Source organism: Oncorhynchus mykiss, chromosome 7, assembly GCF_057628025.1.
Source record: "Oncorhynchus mykiss isolate SJ-2025 chromosome 7, ASM5762802v1, whole genome shotgun sequence".
Taxonomy (NCBI): domain Eukaryota; kingdom Metazoa; phylum Chordata; class Actinopteri; order Salmoniformes; family Salmonidae; genus Oncorhynchus; species Oncorhynchus mykiss.
This window is the reverse complement of record NC_143028.1, coordinates 27,861,660-27,881,126: the sequence shown is the minus strand read 5'-3', so window position 1 is coordinate 27,881,126 and position 19,467 is coordinate 27,861,660. Positions and strand designations below refer to the sequence as shown.

At 41.6% G+C, this 19,467-nt stretch overlaps 1 protein-coding gene across 4 annotated transcripts in view; it reads right to left on the bottom strand.

Annotated features, from left to right (window-relative positions):
- Positions 1–19,108, bottom strand: part of unm_sa1614 (un-named sa1614) — a 111,139-nt gene extending 92,031 nt beyond the window's left edge. For all 4 annotated transcript variants that reach the window (XR_005052569.2, XM_021609084.3, XM_021609086.3 and 1 more), the window contains exons 1-7: positions 18,755–19,108; positions 6,228–6,300; positions 5,796–5,941; positions 5,411–5,485; positions 5,248–5,297; positions 3,825–3,954; positions 774–859 (exon numbers count right to left, since the gene is read on the bottom strand). Coding sequence is in view for 3 of the 4 variants with exons in the window: in XM_021609084.3 (XP_021464759.1) it covers positions 774–859; positions 3,825–3,954; positions 5,248–5,297; positions 5,411–5,485; positions 5,796–5,941; positions 6,228–6,300; positions 18,755–18,880 (686 nt within the window). In the remaining variant the exon portion in view is untranslated. The remainder of the gene's footprint in view (positions 1–773; positions 860–3,824; positions 3,955–5,247; positions 5,298–5,410; positions 5,486–5,795; positions 5,942–6,227; positions 6,301–18,754) is intronic.
- Positions 19,109–19,467: the final 359 nt, after the last annotated feature.

The window sequence follows — 19,467 nt, the reverse complement described above, 5'->3', positions numbered from 1 at the left end:
GTATGTGTGAGTGTGTGTGAGAATGAGTGAGTGAGTGTTTGGATGTGTTGCAGGATGGGCTAGCATGTTTCCCGATTCTGGTCACATATGATGGAGCATGGGAGAGTCAGTCACAGGGGATATTGTCTTTAACATCTAACTGATGTGTTCGGCACACGCAATTGAAGCTCTACTGAAAGATGAAAATGAGTTCTACAATAGGCTGTTTCTCATCTGGTTGTCTGTATATGATCATGCCATCATACTGCTACTGCATGACCCTTGGGCAAATCTAAAACCGCAACCATTATGTCAACTCATTTCGCAACCACTTATCTTATTCAAACACATTTTTTAATAAATCACCCTTTACTCAAAATAATGCATCAATACATCTATCAATCCTCTGGAGTCCAAGCCTGAATTTCGCCAATAGGTTTTATTATATCGTAATCTAGATAAACCATAAGTGTTAAGTATTTTATAAAACACTTAGCGCTAGCACAGTAATACCGTATGTGGGACGGACATTATTTACATATTTCAATAAGATATCAAGTCATATGCTTTAAAAAGTTATTGGATTTTTCAGGAAAGCAGATTAGGCAATAGCTTTTTTTCAATGTACTTACAGTACAGTATACAATCACTCCACTCTCCCCATTATTTTTTACCTCCTAAGGTTCTCCTTTTACACAATAAACCTCAGAGCAACAGAGAGACACACTCACATTTAACTGAGAAGTTAATTTCTCCCCCTAACTTTTGATTAGACAGAGACCACATTGCCTTACTTGCACTGGGAGTGATAGTGCTTGATGAGATTCTGAAGCAGGTCGACACCTTTCTTAGTCTTGATTTCGTTCACTTTGATGAGGTACTACAAGAAACAGAGGAGAAGCAAACGTTTTTATGGTTGAGTTACTCATCCATTGAATAAGCCAGTGGTTCTTAACCTTGTTGGAGGTACTGAACCCCACCAGTTTCATATGCGCATTCACCGAACCCTTCTTAATTGGAAAAATAAAATATGATTTTTTTCAAATTCAAAACATAGGTGCATCAAAACAACCGTGCATCAACATCACTGTGTTCAAAGAACAAAATCATCAAAACATGATTTTCACACAAAAACAAAAACATAATAATAAATAGTTACTGCAAATCAGTGCGACTTCTTGTAACGCTCCGGGTGTCGTGGGTGTGGAGTCAGACGCAGGAAACAGAGAGTGCGATGCTGTGCTCTTTAATGCCCAAAAACGCAACACAGGGTGCTCACAACCAAAATATACGACCAGGAACAAACACGTTCCTCTACATACAAAACAGAAGGTCACAATAATCAATCCCGCACAAAGAACCAGGCGGGCCGGCTGACTAATAAAGCCTCACTAATTATACCCAACTCAAAACAGGTGTACTCAATAAACACATAAGGAGGGGGAGGAAAGAATCAGTGGCAGCTAGTAGGCCGGCGACGACGACCACCGAGCGCCACCCGAACGGGAAGGGGAGCCACCTTCGGTCGGAGTCGTGACACTTCTGCTGTTGCCTTTCAGAGGCCAGTTCAGAAATGCGCGGCTTCACCTTGGCAAGTGCCACTCTCATGTAATTTTCGCAACAAAGTCTGTTCCTTTTCTTCATTTTTATGTCCAGCATCCTCGAAAAGGATTGCTCGCAAAGTTATGTTGTAACAAACGGTATGAAAATCTCCAGGGCTTTCTTAGCAATAACAGGGTACGTTACCATTTGTTGACACCAACACGTTGAAAGCGTTGTTCTGAAGAGTTGCTGTTGAACCTGGCTCTGCTGAATTTCAATGATTTCATCGAGGTATTCATCATTGACATCTGTTGTCTCAACACTAAACGTGAACGGCTGTCTCAACCATGCTGGTTATGACTCTCTTGTAGGGAAGTATCCGTCGAGAGACTTTGCAAGCTCATCTAAGTGCGTGGCAATTGCTTGCTTCAGTTCCGCGGGTACAGAAATGTCTCCAATTCCAGATACATCTTCGATCTTACTTACACAGTCGTCCAGCAGGGGAAAGTTTGCGAAGTTATCGTTCTCTGTTCGTCGTTTCCATAACGGTAGCTTTTTTTGAAAAGCCTTCAGGTTTTCCTCCGCTTCGATGATGTTGACTCCACCACCCTGCATCTTTTGATTGAGATAATTGAGAGCTGCGAAGATATCAGCCATGTACGCTAAAATGAGAATGAACTCAGAATTGTTGAAGCAATCTGCATGACAATGTTGGTGTTCTTGCAAAAACAGGGCTAATTCCACACGCATGGCAAAAACACGATTCAGCAACTGTCCCCGGGATAACCACCGGACATTAGAATAGTACAGAAGTACCTCGAATTCAGAGCCCATTTCTTTACACAGCTCACTGAAGATGCGGTGCCTCAGAGCACTAGTTCGCACATAGTTCACGCATTCCACTACAATTTTTAATACCTCTGCCAGTTTTGGAGGCAAGGTTTTTGTTGCCAACGCATGCCTGTGCAGAATACAATGCGTAACAATGATGTGTGGTGCATCAGCTTTCACTAACGCACCAAAACCAGACTTTCTTCCCAGCATGACTGGAGCTCCGTCCGAACAAACTGCAGAAACCATATTCCACGAAAGATTGTTGTCTTTGAAGAAGTCATCCACAAGTTTCTTCACATCGGCTGCCTTAGTCGTTGTTGTAAGAGGCTTACAAAATAAAAAAATCTTCCTTTATCACGTCGTCTTTCACATAGCGCACGAATACAGCAAGCTGGCTTAGATTGGAAACGTCTGTGGTCTCGTCGAGTTGAAGGCTGAATTTTGCCGGGCTTGAAGCATTTGCTCATGTCCTCTATTCTGTCGCTGATGGTGTCATTTGAAAGAGGAATTTGGTATAACTTAACTTCAGCCTCTTCTCCCAGCATGATATTCGCCATCTTCAACACAGCTGGTTTTATGAGTGTTTCACCAATGGTGTGTGGTTTGCCCTGCTTTGCGATCAGATAAGCAACTTCGTACGATGCTGTGAGGATCGGTTTGTTGACGGGTACAAAGCCGAGAACAGGCAGAGTAGCCTTTTCATCTAATCTGGCTCTCTTCACCTTGAATTCAGCGAGCGTTGTGTTCTTGTATTTTCCATCTCCATGCAGCTTAAGGAAGTGTTCTCTTAGTTTTGCCGGTGCTAGACTAGAATTGCTCAACTTGACATTGCAAATCATGCAGTTAGGACGCTGACTCCCATCACGTTTCGTTATACATGTGAATCCATATTGTACATATTCGTCCGACCACTTTCTTTTTTTGCTCGACATAGTAAGTATGAAGGGATTAAAATATTAAGAAAGAAATCACAAGACGTTCCATCACGACAGTCACAAGTCAACTACTGAGCACACCAAATTCCCTGCAGCACAGATAGGCCAAGCGATGTAGCGTGATCACCTGCAGCCAATAATGGCCAAGCAGGGCGTGTCATCACGAATCATATGAGTCGGATGTGTGTCTTGACCTCTGCCGAACCCCTGAGACTGACTCACCGAACCCCTGGGGTTCGATCGAACCCAGGTTAAGAACCACTGGAATAAGCCAATGTGTCTGTCAAGCAGTCGTTAAGACAGAGAAACTACAGATTCCAATGGAAGACCTTGGAGCTATTCAGAAAGGTTTCATATCTGAAACTCTATGTCATTACAGGATAAGAGGTCAAACCCTGAGGTAACACCCCATTCTCAGTAGGCACAAATGTTGGCCAAAGCTCTAAGCCAGAACTGTTAATCAGATGTCAAAACTTTGAGACTCCCCCCATATAATTTCAATAACAACCCCTCTATACAGTAGATCCCGCTCACCTCACACATCTGTAGCTGGAACATCCTGCGCTCCTTCTCCATCTCCTCTGCGATCTCTCCCCCGCTCACCTCTGTGCGCACCATGCCGTACTGCTTGGCTAGCTCCCGCTTCTCCTTTTCGATCTTGGTGCTGAGTGATACAATATAATAGTAGTTCCTCAGGTCAGTCAAAGAGATAAACACACTGGTACCGCTCATTACGGTTGGTTGATTCATACAGTTGAGAGAATTGGACAAAATGCTATTCTAAACTCAGCAAAAAAAGAAACGTCCTCTCAGTGTCAACAAACTTAACATGTGTAAATATTTGTATGAACATAACAAGATTCAACAACTGAGACAAACTGAAAACCTTCCACAGACATGTGACAAACATAAATAGAATAAATTGTCCCTGAACAAAGGGGGGAGTCAAAATCAAAAGTAACAGTCAGTATCTGGTGTGGCCACCAGCTGCATTAAGTACTGCAGTGCTTAAACCCTTTACAATGAAGATCTGTGAAGTTATTTGGATTTTTATGAAATATCTTTGAAAGACAGGTTCCTGAAAAAAGGATGTTTCTTTTTTTGTGTGATAATTGATAAGAGATACTGATTATATTTCACATGAGAAATAGTACTACTATTAATGCAAAAAATCATATGAATGGTAAATCATTATGTAAGGATCAGGGAGGAGCTTCTTAGTATGACTTGTAAATGGTGCTGGGCTGTCATCTGATTTTTTCAATATGGTATTGTTGTCATATGATGTTTTTGTGGTCATTTACATCGAAAATCACAAGATTGGATTCAGGCCTTGGGGAAAACGAGACAGTGGGGAGCTTGAACAGGAATGGCTTGTAATAAAAGCATATAGAGAATCATTCAAATGATGCACGGCTCAACCACTGTTTCCAGTACAGGGGATGTGAATGTGGTGTCAAGGGCAGCTGTACCTCTGACCCCGTTAGTGGGAACAGGCACACAGACGAATCAAAACGCACCATGGACAAATTGCCCCACTGAAAACAGCCCCACAGATTACAGTAATTCAAAGCTGGTTGCTATGACACTTAAAACCTTATTTAAATAGGAACAGATCCATTTTGTCTTGTTGGTGGAAAGTGTGAGGATATAATTTCTGTCTCTTGGACCAAATTTGTGACATGAACAATAACTCTTGCACCACAAATCAAAACAATATCCTCCAGCCCATTGGCCTGGCAATAAACCAGCCTGTTATTTCTACTTAATTAAAACAGCTATACAGAATAAAAAAATACAGCATTATTTCAGTTGACTGTAGGACGTATGAATCCAATGCATTGTTTTGATATTGAGCAAATGCATAATTTGGCACCGGTGCGGAAAATGTAAAAGCCAGGTAAAATCATTGTTCCCTCACCAGGACCATTTAGCTGTTGTGCAGATGTACACTCACAATTTATTTTCGTAGTCCCTCCATGCTTTGTCAAACGGCTTTTTCAAATCCTGACGGAGAAGAGAACAGAAATGTTGCATTATTTTAGAGTGGTCATCACAAATAAGCAATACGACAATGATTTGAGCGAGGCAAGATCAGCTATTTGACATTTTAGACATACCCCTTTGACCTCTTTCAGGTCTCCTTTTACTAGAGAGTCCAGGAAGAAGTTGATGTTGTGCAGCATGCTCTTTAACTAATGGGAAGACACACTCAGTTCACGTACAGTTGTGGTGGGTTACAATACGCACAATGTCAGACTGTTACTGAGGCGCTTTGAAGTAGACACAACAGAAACACATTCTAATTGATTATTCAAGTTTGAGAGTTTTTTTTATTTTTACACAAATGAGACAAAGTATCACAGATATTACAGAGAGCTGAAATAAAAAGCGACGCACATTATCTGCCAAGTTAGTTCTCTTCTCGCTTAATGAGATGTCTGACTTTTTTAAATGTTTTTTTTATATATATATATATATACTCTCGAAAGCAATCTCTCTCACCAAGTTTTTTATTGGCGTCAACAGCTCTTTGGAAAATTCAGCAAACTTAGTGAAGGCAGAGGCCACTTCCTTCTCTCCATTGGAGTGGAAATTCACAACCAGTTTCTCCATGGAACTGATGTACAGCTCCAGATGGGAGATATGGTCTATAAGGGGGAAAGGGACGATACGTTTAGCACACATACATAACAGCAGATGACAGTTTTCACTAGATCAGTGTTAATAGGCTCACATGATTCCTACATGGTACTCTAGGTAATGGCTACCATTTGTGCTATAGATCTTGGATAATAGGTGCTATTATATGTGTGCTGCAAATCAGATAGAATAATAGGCACAATTGGCACTTGTTTTGCACTGTTCTCCAGTTCAATTAAATGTACCAAACAAAATGATCTGCTGTGGGTTTTCTTCATTATGATTGTGTTTTACCTTGACCTGAAGCATGCTTGGCTTTAGCAGCTTTCTTCATTTTCTGCAAGACTGTTCTGTCACAGTCCAAAGCCTGTAAAACATATACAAAACAATTTAGGTAGGGCTTGGCCAGAATTGTATTTTATGTTTCTGAAAACAGTTCTAAATATATGTTTTATGAGTAGTACACGAACCTAGCATGGCAACAAATGAATTCTTAGTGGATTTAATGGACTTTCTCTATTCTGATTGGTTCAAATCAAATCAAATTTTATTTGTCACATACACATGGTTAGCAGATGTTAATGCGAGTGTAGCGAAATGCTTGTGCTTCTAGTTGCGACAATGCAGTAATAACCAACAAGTAATCTAACTAACAATTCCAAAACTACTGTCTTGTACACAGTGTAAGGGGATAAAGAATATGTACATAAGGATATATGAATGAGTGATGGTACAGAGCAGCATAGGCAAGATACAGTAGATGGTATCGAGTACAGTATATACATATGAGATGAGTATGTAAACAAAGTGGCATAGTTAAAGTGGCTAGTGATACATGTATTACATAAGGATACAGTCGATGATAGTACAGTATATACGTATGCATATGAGATGAATAATGTAGGGTAAGTAACATTATATAAGGTAGCATTGTTTAAAGTGGCTAGTGATATATTTACATCATTTCCCATCAATTCCCATTATTAAAGTGGCTGGAGTTGAGTCAGTGTCAGTGTGTTGGCAGCAGCCACTCAATGTTAGTGGTGGCTGTTTAACAGTCTGATGGCCTTGAGATAGAAGCTGTTTTTCAGTCTCTCGGTCCCAGCTTTGATGCACCTGTACTGACCTCGCCTTCTGGATGATAGCGGGGTGAACAGGCAGTGGCTCGGGTGGTTGATGTCCTTGATGATCTTTATGGCCTTCCTGTGACATCGGGTGGTGTAGGTGTCCTGGAGGGCAGGTAGTTTGCCCCCGGTGATGCGTTGTGCAGACCTCACCACCCTCTGGAGAGCCTTACGGTTGAGGGTGGAGCAGTTGCCGTACCAGGCGGTGATACAGCCCGCCAGGATGCTCTCGATTGTGCATCTGTAGAAGTTTGTGAGTGCTTTTGGTGACAAGCCGAATTTCTTCAGCCTCCTGAGGTTGAAGAGGCGCTGCTGCGCCTTCTTCACAATGCTGTCTGTGTGAGTGGACCAATTCAGTTTGTTTGTGATGTGTATGCCGAGGAACTTAAAACTTGCTACCCTCTCCACTACTGTTCCATCGATGTGGATAGGGGGGTGTTCCCTCTGCTGTTTCCTGAAGTCCACAATCATCTCCTTAGTTTTGTTGACGTTGAGTGTGAGGTTATTTTCCTGACACCACACTCCGAGGGCCCTCACCTCCTCCCTGTAGGCCGTCTCGTCATTGTTGGTAATCAAGCCTACCACTGTTGTGTCGTCCGCAAACTTGATGATTGAGTTGGAGGCGTGCGTGGCCACGCAGTCGTGGGTGAACAGGGAGTACAGGAGAGGGCTCAGAACGCACCCTTGTGGGGCCCCAGTGTTGAGGATCAGCGGGGAGGAGATGTTGTTGCCTACCCTCACCACCTGGGGGCGGCCCGTCAGGAAGTCCAGTACCCAGTTGCACAGGGCGGGGTCGAGACCCAGGCTCTCGAGCTTGATGACGAGCTTGGAGGGTACTATGGTGTTGAATGCCGAGCTGTAGTCAATGAACAGCATTCTCACATAGGTATTCCTCTTGTCCAGATGGGTTAGGGCGGTGTGCAGTGTGGTTGAGATTGCATCGTCTGTGGACCTATTTGGGCGGTAAGCAAATTGGAGTGGGTCTAGGGTGTCAGGTAGGGTGGAGGTGATATGGTCCTTGACTAGTCTCTCAAAGCACTTCATGATGACGGAAGTGAGTGCTACGGGGCGGTAGTCGTTTAGCTCAGTTACCTTAGCTTTCTTGGGAACAGGAACAATGGTGGCCCTCTTGAAGCATTTGGGAACAGCAGACTGGTATAGGGATTGATTGAATATGTCCGTAAACACACCGGCCAGCTGGTCTGCGCATGCTCTGAGGGCGCGGCTGGGGATGCCGTCTGGGCCTGCAGCCTTGCGAGGGTTAACACGTTTAAATGTCTTACTCACCCCTGCAGTGAAGGAGAGACCGCATGTTTTCGTTGCAGGCCGTGTCAGTGGCACTGTATTGTCCTCAAAGCGGGCAAAAAAGTTATTTAGTCTGCCTGGGAGCAGGACATCCTGGTCCGTGACTGGGCTGGATTTCTTCCTGTAGTCCGTGATTGACTGTAGACCCTGCCACATGCCTCTTGTGTCTGAGCCGTTGAATTGAGATTCTACTTTGTCTCTGTACTGGCGCTTAGCTTGTTTGATAGCCTTGCGGAGGGAATAGCTGCACTGTTTGTATTCGGTCATGTTACCAGACACCTTGCCCTGATTAACAGCAGTGGTTCGCGCTTTCAGTTTCACGCGAATGCTGCCATCAATCCACGGTTTCTGGTTAGGGAATGTTTTAATCGTTGCTATGGGAACGACATATTCAACGCACGTTCTAATGAACTCACACACAGCAATCGATATGCTGATAAAATTTAGGGAGTCTTGTTTTCAGATTAGCCTTGTTAAAATCCCCAGCTACAATGAATGCAGCCTCCGGATGAATGGTTTCCAGTTTGCAAAGAGTTAAATAAAGTTCGTTCAGAGCCATCGATGTGTCTGCTTGGGGGGGGATATATACGGCTGTGATTATAATCGAAGAGAATTCTCTTGGTAGATAATGCGGTCTACATTTGATTGTGAGGAATTCTAAATCAGGTGAACAGAAGGATTTGAGTTCCTGTATGTTTCTTTCATCACACCATGTCACGTTAGTCATAAGGCATACGCCCCCGCCCCTCTTCTTACCAGAAAGATGTTTGTTTCTGTCTGCGCGATGTGTGGAGAAACCCGTTGGCTGCACCGCTTCGGATAGAGTCTCTCCAGTGAGCCACGTTTCCGTGAAGCAAAGAACGTTACAGTCTCTGATGTCCCTCTGGAATGCTACCCTTGCTCGGATTTCATCAACCTTGTTGTCAAGAGACTGGACATTGGCAAGAAGAATGCTAGGGAGTGGTGCACGGTGTGCCCGTCTCCGGAGTCTGACCAGAAGACCGCCTCGTTTCCCTCTTTTTCGGAGTTGTTTTTTTTGGGGGTCGCTGCATGGAATCCACTCCGTTGTCCTGTTTGTAAGGCAGAACACAGGATCCGCGTCGCGAAAAACATATTCTTGGTAGTACTGATTGTGAGTTGATGCTGATCTTATATTCAGTAGTTCTTCTCGACTGTATGTAATGAAACCTAAGATGACCTGGGGTACTAATGTAAGAAATAACACGTAAAAAAACAAAAAACTGCATAGTTTCCTAGGAACGCGAAGCGAGGCGGCCATCTCTGTCGGCGCCGGGTGTATATCTCAACCAAACTAGGCTAAAACTTAGTGAAGTTGTCCAATGTGGTGAATTTTCATTTATTTAGTAACTGTATCAAAATATAATTATAAATAGTATTGTAAAAATTAATATCGGTATGTGTATCCATACTTGTACACCTTGAGGGGCGGTTTCCCGGATAGATATTAATATTAGTTTTAGACTAAAAAAACACTTTAAAATGGACATTCTCCGTTGAGCTTGCTTATTAGTCCAGGACTTGGCTTTATTCTGTGTCTGGGAAACCGCCCCTACAAGTATAGTGCACGATTTTGGTAATTAAGCCTCTTTTTTACTTACCCATAGTCAGATGAGCTCATGGATACCATGTTTATGTCTCTGCATGCTTTGAAGGAAGTTGAAGGTAGTTTCGCAAGCCATTGCTAACTACCATTAGCGCAATGACTGGAAGTCTACCTGAACAGCTAGCATGCTCATGAAACTACCTTCAACTTCCTTCAAAGCATGCAGAGACAAAGCCAAAAATGGGCTTACTTGCCAAAATCTTAAAATAAGATATCGGCCAGCCCTACAAGAATTCACTGCTCTTTTCCCCTTTTAACCATGCATTTCACCATATATAAGCCCAACAATAAACCAGCACAGCTAATCTTAAAACATTGTTCTTTGATGTGCATGGCTTGATGATTGATCCATAAAAAAGTAGTGGCTTGCGCAGAGGCTTGTGAATAGAAGGCTATGGTCAATGAAACGTGTTTCTACTGTTGCTTTTCTGCTCTACACAGAAAAATACAACCAATAAAAAAAATCATAGGCAATTCAACATGTTATAGCCTAATTCAGAAAACCAAACACAAAGACTGTATAAGACAAAAACATGCACTAAGAATGTGACATAGTATGGTGTGTGAAGTATGTTATTGTTTAAGGTAAAACAATTCACCCAAAGACATATTTTTGAGTCTGATACATCATGTTGTGGCAGCAAATAACACATACAGTAGAAACTCTTAATACCAAAATTGTGCCATCATGCAAATTTAATGAACATCATATTCATATGGTTGAACAAAATCCGTTAATTTACAAAGCTCTCACTGTTACATAACACTAGCCTAATTATGCTTTCTTAAATGGAGCATATGCTAAAAATCTATGTTCATGTCCGTAATATAGGCCCCTCTTCACACTCGTGCACACACAAATACACAGAGAGAGAGAAATGTGTGATGTGAAGAGCACTGGGGGTTTGGTGTGCCCTTGCAAAGAATGTCCCTATCACTGCTATTCATCACAAGGCAATTTTGGAGCACATAAGCAAGCAAGGCAGGATAAATGGTAGTTGGGAGTTTTTAACAACGAGGTATGCGAATGAGGCTGGCGGTGTGGAAAGATATTTATAAAGCCTCATTTACACCTGGTGCTAACATAAGTCCTTTGTCCAGCTGTGTTCAGCTGTGTTGCTTTTACGCCAAACATAACGTTTTGCATTGTTGCCAAAAACTTCAATTTTGGTTTCATCTGACCAGAGCACCTTCTTCCACATGTTTGGTGTGTCTCCCAGGTGGCTTGTGGCAAACTTTAAACAACACTTTTTATGGATATCTTTAAGAAATGGCTTTCCTCTTGCCACTCTTCCATAAAGGCCAGATTTGTGCAATATACGACTGATTGTTGTCCTATGGACAGAGTCTCCCACCTCAGCTGTAGATCTCTGCAGTTCATCCAGAGTGATCATGGGCCTCTTGGCTGCATCTCTGATCAGTCTTCTCCTTGTATGAGCTGAAAGTTTCAAGGTCTTGGTAGATTTGCAGTGGTCTGATACTCCTTCCATTTCAATATTATCGCTTGCACAGTGCTCCTTGGGATGTTTAAAGCTTGGGAAATCTTTTTGTATCCAAATCCGGCTTTAAAATTCTTCACAACAGTACCTCGGACCTGCCTGGTGTGTTCCTTGTTCTTCATGATGCTCTCTGCGCTTTTAACGGACCTCTGAGACTATCACAGTGCAGGTGCATTTATACAGAGACTTGATTACACACAGGTGGATTGTATTTATCATCATTAGTCATTTAGGTCAACATTGGATCATTCAGAGATCCTCACTGAACTTCTGGAGAGAGTTTGCTGCACTGAAAGTAAAGGGGCTGAATATTTTTGCACGCCCAATTTTTCAGTTTTTGATTTGTTAAAAAAGTTTGAAATATCCAATAAATGTCGTTCCACTTCATGATTGTGTCCCACTTGTTGTTGATTCTTCACAAAAAAATACAGTTTTATATCTTTATGTTTGAAGCCTGAAATGTGGCAAAAGGTCGCAAAGTTCAAGGGGGCTACTTTCGCAAGGCACTGTAGCCTGTCTTTTTACTTTTGTTTAATTTCTTTACTTACCCATTGTTCACCGAATACCTTCTTTGCACAATTGGTTAGAGACTGTAAGAAAGCATTTCACTGTAAGGTCTACTACACCTGTTGTATTCGGGGCACGTGACAAATAAACTTTGATTTGATTAAAGCTTTGAAATTGTTGCATGTTGGGTTTATTTTTGTTAAATGTATAAACAACAAATTTTCATTATTTGATTTATTGTAAAATAACTTTCGCATAGCATGTTTGTCATGTTGGTATTCAATTTTTTACTAACTTCTGTGATAACTTAAAACATCAAGAAAAATACACTGTATATACAAAAGTATGTGGACACCCCTTCAAATTAGTGGATTCGGCTACTTCATTCACACTGTGTATAAATTCGAGCACACAGCCATGCAATCTCCATTGACACACATTGGCAGTAGAATGCCCTTCCTGAATAATTTAGTGACTTTTAAAGTAGCACCATCATAGGATGACACCATTGGCTAGAGTGGTGTAAAGCTCACCGCCATTGGACTCTTAAGCAATGGAAATGCGTTCTCTGGAGTGATGAATCACGCTTCACCATCTGGCAGTCCAGTGAACATAAGTCGGTGCTTGCATCCGTAGCAGTTTGTATGAATTTGAGTGGTTACATACAATGCATGGTGTCATATCTTTTGTATCCTTAATGTGATGACATGCTATTTTATCAAATCGATTACCTAATATTTAATTGATTCCACAATTTAATTAAATCATGCAACAATTAACTCATTATTAACCTGGGGCACCACAGAGAAGTTTATTTAAGTAGTTCCGTCTTCCGAATGAACTCTTAGAAAGACTGTCATGTTGAGTGGGTTTCATTTGGTGATATCGTGAAGGACAGGAAATTACGTAAGTTTGAAATGAGAATGCCAACAACAGCCGAAGCATCTATTCTAAGAGAACATTTCTGAATGGTGCTCTGAAGATTCCGATCTCAAGATCTCTTACATTTCAGTCATCAATCAGTCTTTACCTTCTATCAGTCTCATCTGAACATTGTAAAATTATTAGTTATCTGCATGAACCCTAGTTTCCATAATGAATCAACAACATACAAATTGGCTTAATTATTTATTTATTTACATTTATTAATGACATGCTAATACTTTGCACATGAACGGCCGCTCATTCGAGAATAATTGCAATGTATACAGTGGGGCGAACAAGTATTTGATAACCTGCAAAATCGTCAGTGTTTCCTACTTACAAAGCATGTAGAAGTCTGTAATTTTTATCATAGGTACACTTCAACTGTGAGAGACGGAACCTAAAATAAAAATCCAGAAAATCACATTGTATGATTTTTAAGTAAATCATTTGCATTTTAGGCGACAGAGCCTGGGCTCGAACCCAGAGTCTCTGGTGGCACAGATCACTGCGCCACCCGGGAGGCCCACCAGAGTTTATTTGTCAAGTGCACAGGATACAACAGGTGTAAACAGTACAGTGTAGGTCTTCAACATCGCAGAAATAATAGTTAAATAAAATAAATACAAGAAATAAAGAGTACACTTGAAATAAAATAAAAAAAGAAGAATATATACAATAAGAGTCACAAGTTTGGACACCTACTCATTCAAGGGTTTTTCTATGTTTTTACATTTTTAGAATGTAGAATAATAGTGAAGACATCAAAACTATGAAGGTAGGGTGATTGTGGAGACCAGTTAATCTGACGCAGCACTCCATCACTCTCCTTCTTGGTCAAATAGCCCTTAGCCTGAAAGGGTGTTTTGCGACATAGTCCCACTAAGCCCAAACCAGATGGGATGGCGTATCGTTGCAGAATGCTGTGGTAGCCATGATGGTTAAGTGTGCCTTGAAATCTAAATAAATCGCAGACAGATGAGATGTGTCTGTTACTTGAACTATGAAGCATTTATTTGAGCTGCAATTTCTAAGGCTGATAACTCTAATGAACTTGTCCTCTGCAGCAGAGGTAACTCTGGGTCTTCCTGTGCTGTGGCGGTCCTCGTGAGAGAATTTCATCATAGCGCTTGATGGCTTTTGCGACTGCACTAACATTTTCATTATTGACTGACCTTCATGTCTTAAAGTAATGATGGCCTGTCATTTCTCTTTGCTTATTTGAACTGTTCTTGCCATAATATGGACTTGATATTTTACCAAATCGGCCAATCTTCTGTAAACCATCCCTACCTTGTCACAGCACAACTGATTGGCTCAAACGCATTTTAGGAAAGAAATTCCACAAATGAACTTTGAACAATGCACACCTGTTAATTGAAATGCATTCCAGGTGACCGTACCAGTCAAGTGTCTTTATTTGTACTTTTTTCTACACTAGAATAGTGAAGACACCCAAACTATTATACAACACATATGGAATCATGAAGAAGCCAAAGAAAGTGTTAAACAAATCAAGATATGTTTTATATTTCAGATTCTTCAAAGTGGCCACACTTTGCCTTGGAAAGACTAGCTTGGAAAGACAGTACCGTGCAGGATCAAAGAGCCCTCACTGCTGCTCGATCATCCTATTTTTCCAACTTAATTGAGGAATATAAGAACAATCCAAACTGTATTTTTGATACTGTCACAAAGCTAACTAAAAAGCAGCATTCCCCAAGAGAGGATGGCTTTCACTTCAGCAGTAATAAATTCATGAACTTTTTTGAGGAAAAGGATCATGATTATTAGAAAGCAAATTAAGGACTCCTCTTTAAATCTGCGTATTCCTTCAAAGCTCAGTTGTCCTGAGTCTGCACAACTCTGCCAGGACCTAGGATCAAGAGAGACACTCAAAGTGTTTTAGTACTATATCTCTTGACACAATGGAGAAAATAATCATGGCCTCTAAACCTTCAAGCTGCATACTGGACCCTATTCCAACTAAACTACTGAAAGAGCTGTTTCCTGTGCTTGGCCCTCCTATGTTGAACATACTAAACAGCTCTCTGTGTACCAAACTCACTAAAAGTGGCAGTAATAAAGCCGCTCTTGAAAAAGCAAAACCTTGACCCAGAAAATATAAAAAACTACCGGCCTATATCAAATCTTCCATTCCTCTCAACATTTTTAGAAAAGGCTGTTGCGCAGCAACTCACTGCCTTCCTGAAGACAAACAATGTATACGAAATACTTCAGTCTGGTTTTAGACCCCATCATAGCACTGAGACTGCACTTGTGAAGGTGGTAAATTACCTTTTAATGGCATCAGACCGAGGCTTTGTATCTGTACTCGTGCTCCTAGACCTTAGTGCTGCTTTTGATACCGTCGATCACCACATTCTTTTGGAGAGATTGGAAACCCAAATTGGTCTACATGGACAAGTTCTGGCCTGGTTTAGATCTTATCTGTCGGAAAGATATCAGTTTGTCTCTGTGAATGGTTTGTCCTCTGACAAATCAACGGTAAATTTCGGTGTTCCTCAAGGTTCCGTTTTAGGACCACTATTGTTTTCACTATATATTTTACCTCTTGGGGATGTCATTCGAAAACATAATGTTAACTTTCACTGCTATGCGGATGACACACAGCTGTACATTTCAATGAAACATGGTGAAGCCCCAAAATTGCCCTCGCTAGAAGCCTGTGTTTCAGACATAAGGAAGTGGATGGCTGCAAACTTTCTACTTTTAAACTTGGACAAAACAGAGATGCTTGTTCTAGGTCCCAAGAAACAGAGATCTTCTGTTGAATCTGACAATTAATCTTTATGGTTGTACAGTCGTCTCAAATAAAACTGTGAAGGACCTCTGCGTTACTCTGGACCCTAATCTCTCTTTTGACGAACATATCAAGACTGTTTCAAGGACTGTTTTTTTTCCATCTATGTAACATTGCAAAAATCTGAAACTTTCTGTACAAAAAAGACACAGAAAAATTAGTCCATGCTTTTGTTACTTCTAGGTTAGACTACTGCAATGCTTTATCCGGCTACCCGGATAAAGCACTAAATAAACTTCAGCTAGTGCTAAATACGGCTAAAAGAATCCTGACTAGAACCCAAAAAATTGATCATATTATTCCAGTGCCAGCCTCCCTACACTGGCTTCCTGTTAAGGCAAGGGCTGACTTCAAGGTTTTGCTGCTAACCTACAAAGCATTACATGGGCATGCTCCTACCCATCTCTCTGATTTGGTCCTGCCGTACATACCTACATGTACGCTACGGTCACAAGACGCAGGCCTCCTAACAGCTGGAGGCAGGGCTTTCTCCTATAGAACTCCATTTTTATGGAATGGTCTGCCTACCCATGTGAGAGACGCAAACTCGGTCTCAAACTTTAAGTTTTTACTGAAGACTCATCTCTTCAGTGGGTCATATGATTGAGTGTAGTCTGGCCCAGGAGTGTGAAGGTGAACGGAAAGGCTCTGGAGCAACGAACCGCCCTTGCTGTCTCTGCCTGGCCGGTTCCCCTCTTTCCACTGGGATTCTCTGCCTCTAAACCTATTACAGGGTCTGAGTCACTGGCTTACTGGTGCGCTTTCATGCCGTCCCTAGGAGGGGTGCGTCACTTGAGTGGGTTGAGTCACTGATGTGATCTTCCTGTCTGGGTTGGCGCCCCCCCCTTGGGTTGTGCCGTGGCGGAGATCTTTGTGGGCTATACTCGGCCTTGTCTCAGGATGGTAAGTTGGTGGTTGAAAATATCCCTCTTGTGGTGTGGGGGCTGTGCTTTGGCAAAGTGGGTGGGGTTATATCCTTCCTGTTTGGCCCTGTCCGGGGGTATCATCAGATGGGGCCACAGTGTCTCCTGACCCCTCCTGTCTCAGCCTCCAGTATTTATGCTGCAGTAGTTTGTGTGTCGGGGGGCTAGGGTCAGTTTGTTATATCTGGAGTACTTCTCCTGTCCTATCCGGTGTCCTGTGTGAATTTAAGTATGCTCTCTCTAATTCTCTCTCTCTCGGAGGAGGACTTGAGCCCTAGGACCATGCCTCAGAACTACCTGGCATGATGACTCCTTGCTGTCCCCAGTCCACCTGGCCATGCTGCTGCTCCAGTTTCAACTGTTCTGCCTGTGATTATTATTATTTGACCATGCTGGTCATTTATGAACATTTGAACATCTTGGCCATGTTCTGTTATAATCTCCACCAGGCACAGCTAGAAGAGGACTGGCCACCCCTCATAGCCTGGTTCCTCTCTAGGTTTCTTCCTAGGTTTTGGCCTTTCTAGGGAGTTTTTCCTAGCCACCGTTTCCTTCTACACCTGCATCGCTTGCTGTTTGGAGTTTTAGGCTGGGTTTCTGTACAGCACTTTGAGATATCAGCTGATGTACGAAGGCCTATATAAATAAATTAACCACCATCGAGCTGTAGGCCAAAGAGCGTTTCCTGTTTAGTTTTAATACTGTAACTTACTTAGGCTTATACTTCAATATATAGGCTACTGTATCAATCAATCATTCCATCACACAGCATACGAGACATTCATGCTTTGAAATGCAATCAAGCATTTTAGTTTTAAAATGAAATAATAAAGGGAGCTTTGAATAATTAGCCTACACAATAAATAAACCGCAATTCACAAATGCATGCAACTGTTTTCAGTCTGCTGTAATAAAGGCTTTCTATATCTCTTTTTCCGTTAGAACAGGCTCTCTGTGTTCATGAATATATTATGACTACATTTTGTGAAGTTTCCTTTTCGGCTGTTCAGGCACACAACATTTTTTGGAGGTAACACCCCTTCGTCAGTGATTGGTCAACAGTAGGGATTCTTCAATAAAGTCTGTTGTCATTTAACGAGAGACGACTAGTTTTCAAGCAACTTTTTTAATTGAGAAATACTGCATCAAACATCTTAGTTAGATATAAAGTTGCACGACTAAGAAATCAAACAAAAGGTGGCCAGGCCATTTGTGGTTTGAGTTAACGCCATCACCACATTTCCCAACCATGTCATAAGCATATTTCAAGATACAATAACATTTTCTCACAGGCCTTGATATACTCCTATTACGATAAGTAGCTTGAATCAAAATCATAACTGCAGTAACGTAAATTATGACTATTATAAAAAAATAATTCATTGAATTGATATCTAGGATAGATAAATGGAGTTGACAAAGTTGTGTTGTCCTTTTTCTATGCCATGGGCGTACTTGCCTAAATGGTTCATTTCACCACTTTCCTAACAAATCGACTGTCTATTTACTGTTGAGTATAGTGGTAAAATTGCGTTCTCAGTCCAACAATTAAACCAGTGGCAATGGATTCAAAGGCAACATAAATAGGATGTTTTGCCTGCACACCATCATATAATAGTAGTGGTTATTATTATGATCATTGATATAGAATACATTTAAATGTTTTTCCTCGCGTTCCATACAATGAGCACGAGCGCCACAAAGAATAATCTGATAAACAAAGGACATCACCACAATGTAGATGCTTTTACGCATATCGGTGAAACCTAATGCAACATTGAGCCTTTCCGTGACAAAATAACCATGCTTATGTATTGTGGAATTAAATTCATCCATGAACAAACGAGAAAAAGATGCGGCCGACACAAAGAAAGCCGTTAGGCGCTTTGTCTACTACCCCAGTCCATAGATTGAGCCATAACGTTAGTTGGTTGATGCCTGAATTGTATAGCACACCTTTGTGCTGGGCACGTTACCTTAGCAAGCCTCCCAAAACCACCATTCGTTTCTGTTTCGAAGTGACGTGAAAAGAGTGTTTCTCAAATGTTTACAGCTTATGATAGCCATAATGTACAGAAGCAATTAACTTACCTCCTCGATGTGGTCTACTGCGTTTCTACAACTTGACATTTTGGTGGTGAAGGACGATGTTGTTGGAGAGCTATAGTCCTCCAAGGTCTCGGCGATAAACCCGTCGACAGAGATAAACTCCGGCATTCTGATCTTAAAAAGCACGGATTTTAATTTTTAAAAATGTAAATGAATTCACGAAGTGATAAGACTAAACATTCGCCGTTTAATAGGCTAAGTAAGTCATGTTAATGTTTATCTTTTCGACAACCCATCTAAAATCCATACTACATTCGAAAGGAGGGAGGAACCGAGGCTACACTCCTGTGCGCGTTCATCATCGTCAGACTCGCATGGATGCGCGCATGGATACGCGCATGCCCGAACACGCACCTTCAATAATAGCATTTTTTTGGGGAGAAAAATTCACCACAAATTACATTGTAATGACCTTGGCCTATATCATAAACACTTTCCCACAATTTCCTTTTTTTCAGGCTCCTTTTGTAGTCTAATCTTTGCCGTTCATTAGGTATTACTATTAATTGATTTACTTATCGTCACATGGTATCAAAGCAATTATATGCTTAAAGGTGAATGTCACCCTTGGGGACCACTGGGTTTGTTTTAATAATGTCCGAGGGATTTCTAGGTCAGTGAGATGTGTTTCACACATAATTGGCCATGAAGAGGGCTTCGCTCACTGAACAATAGGCCTTCACCCCATGACAACT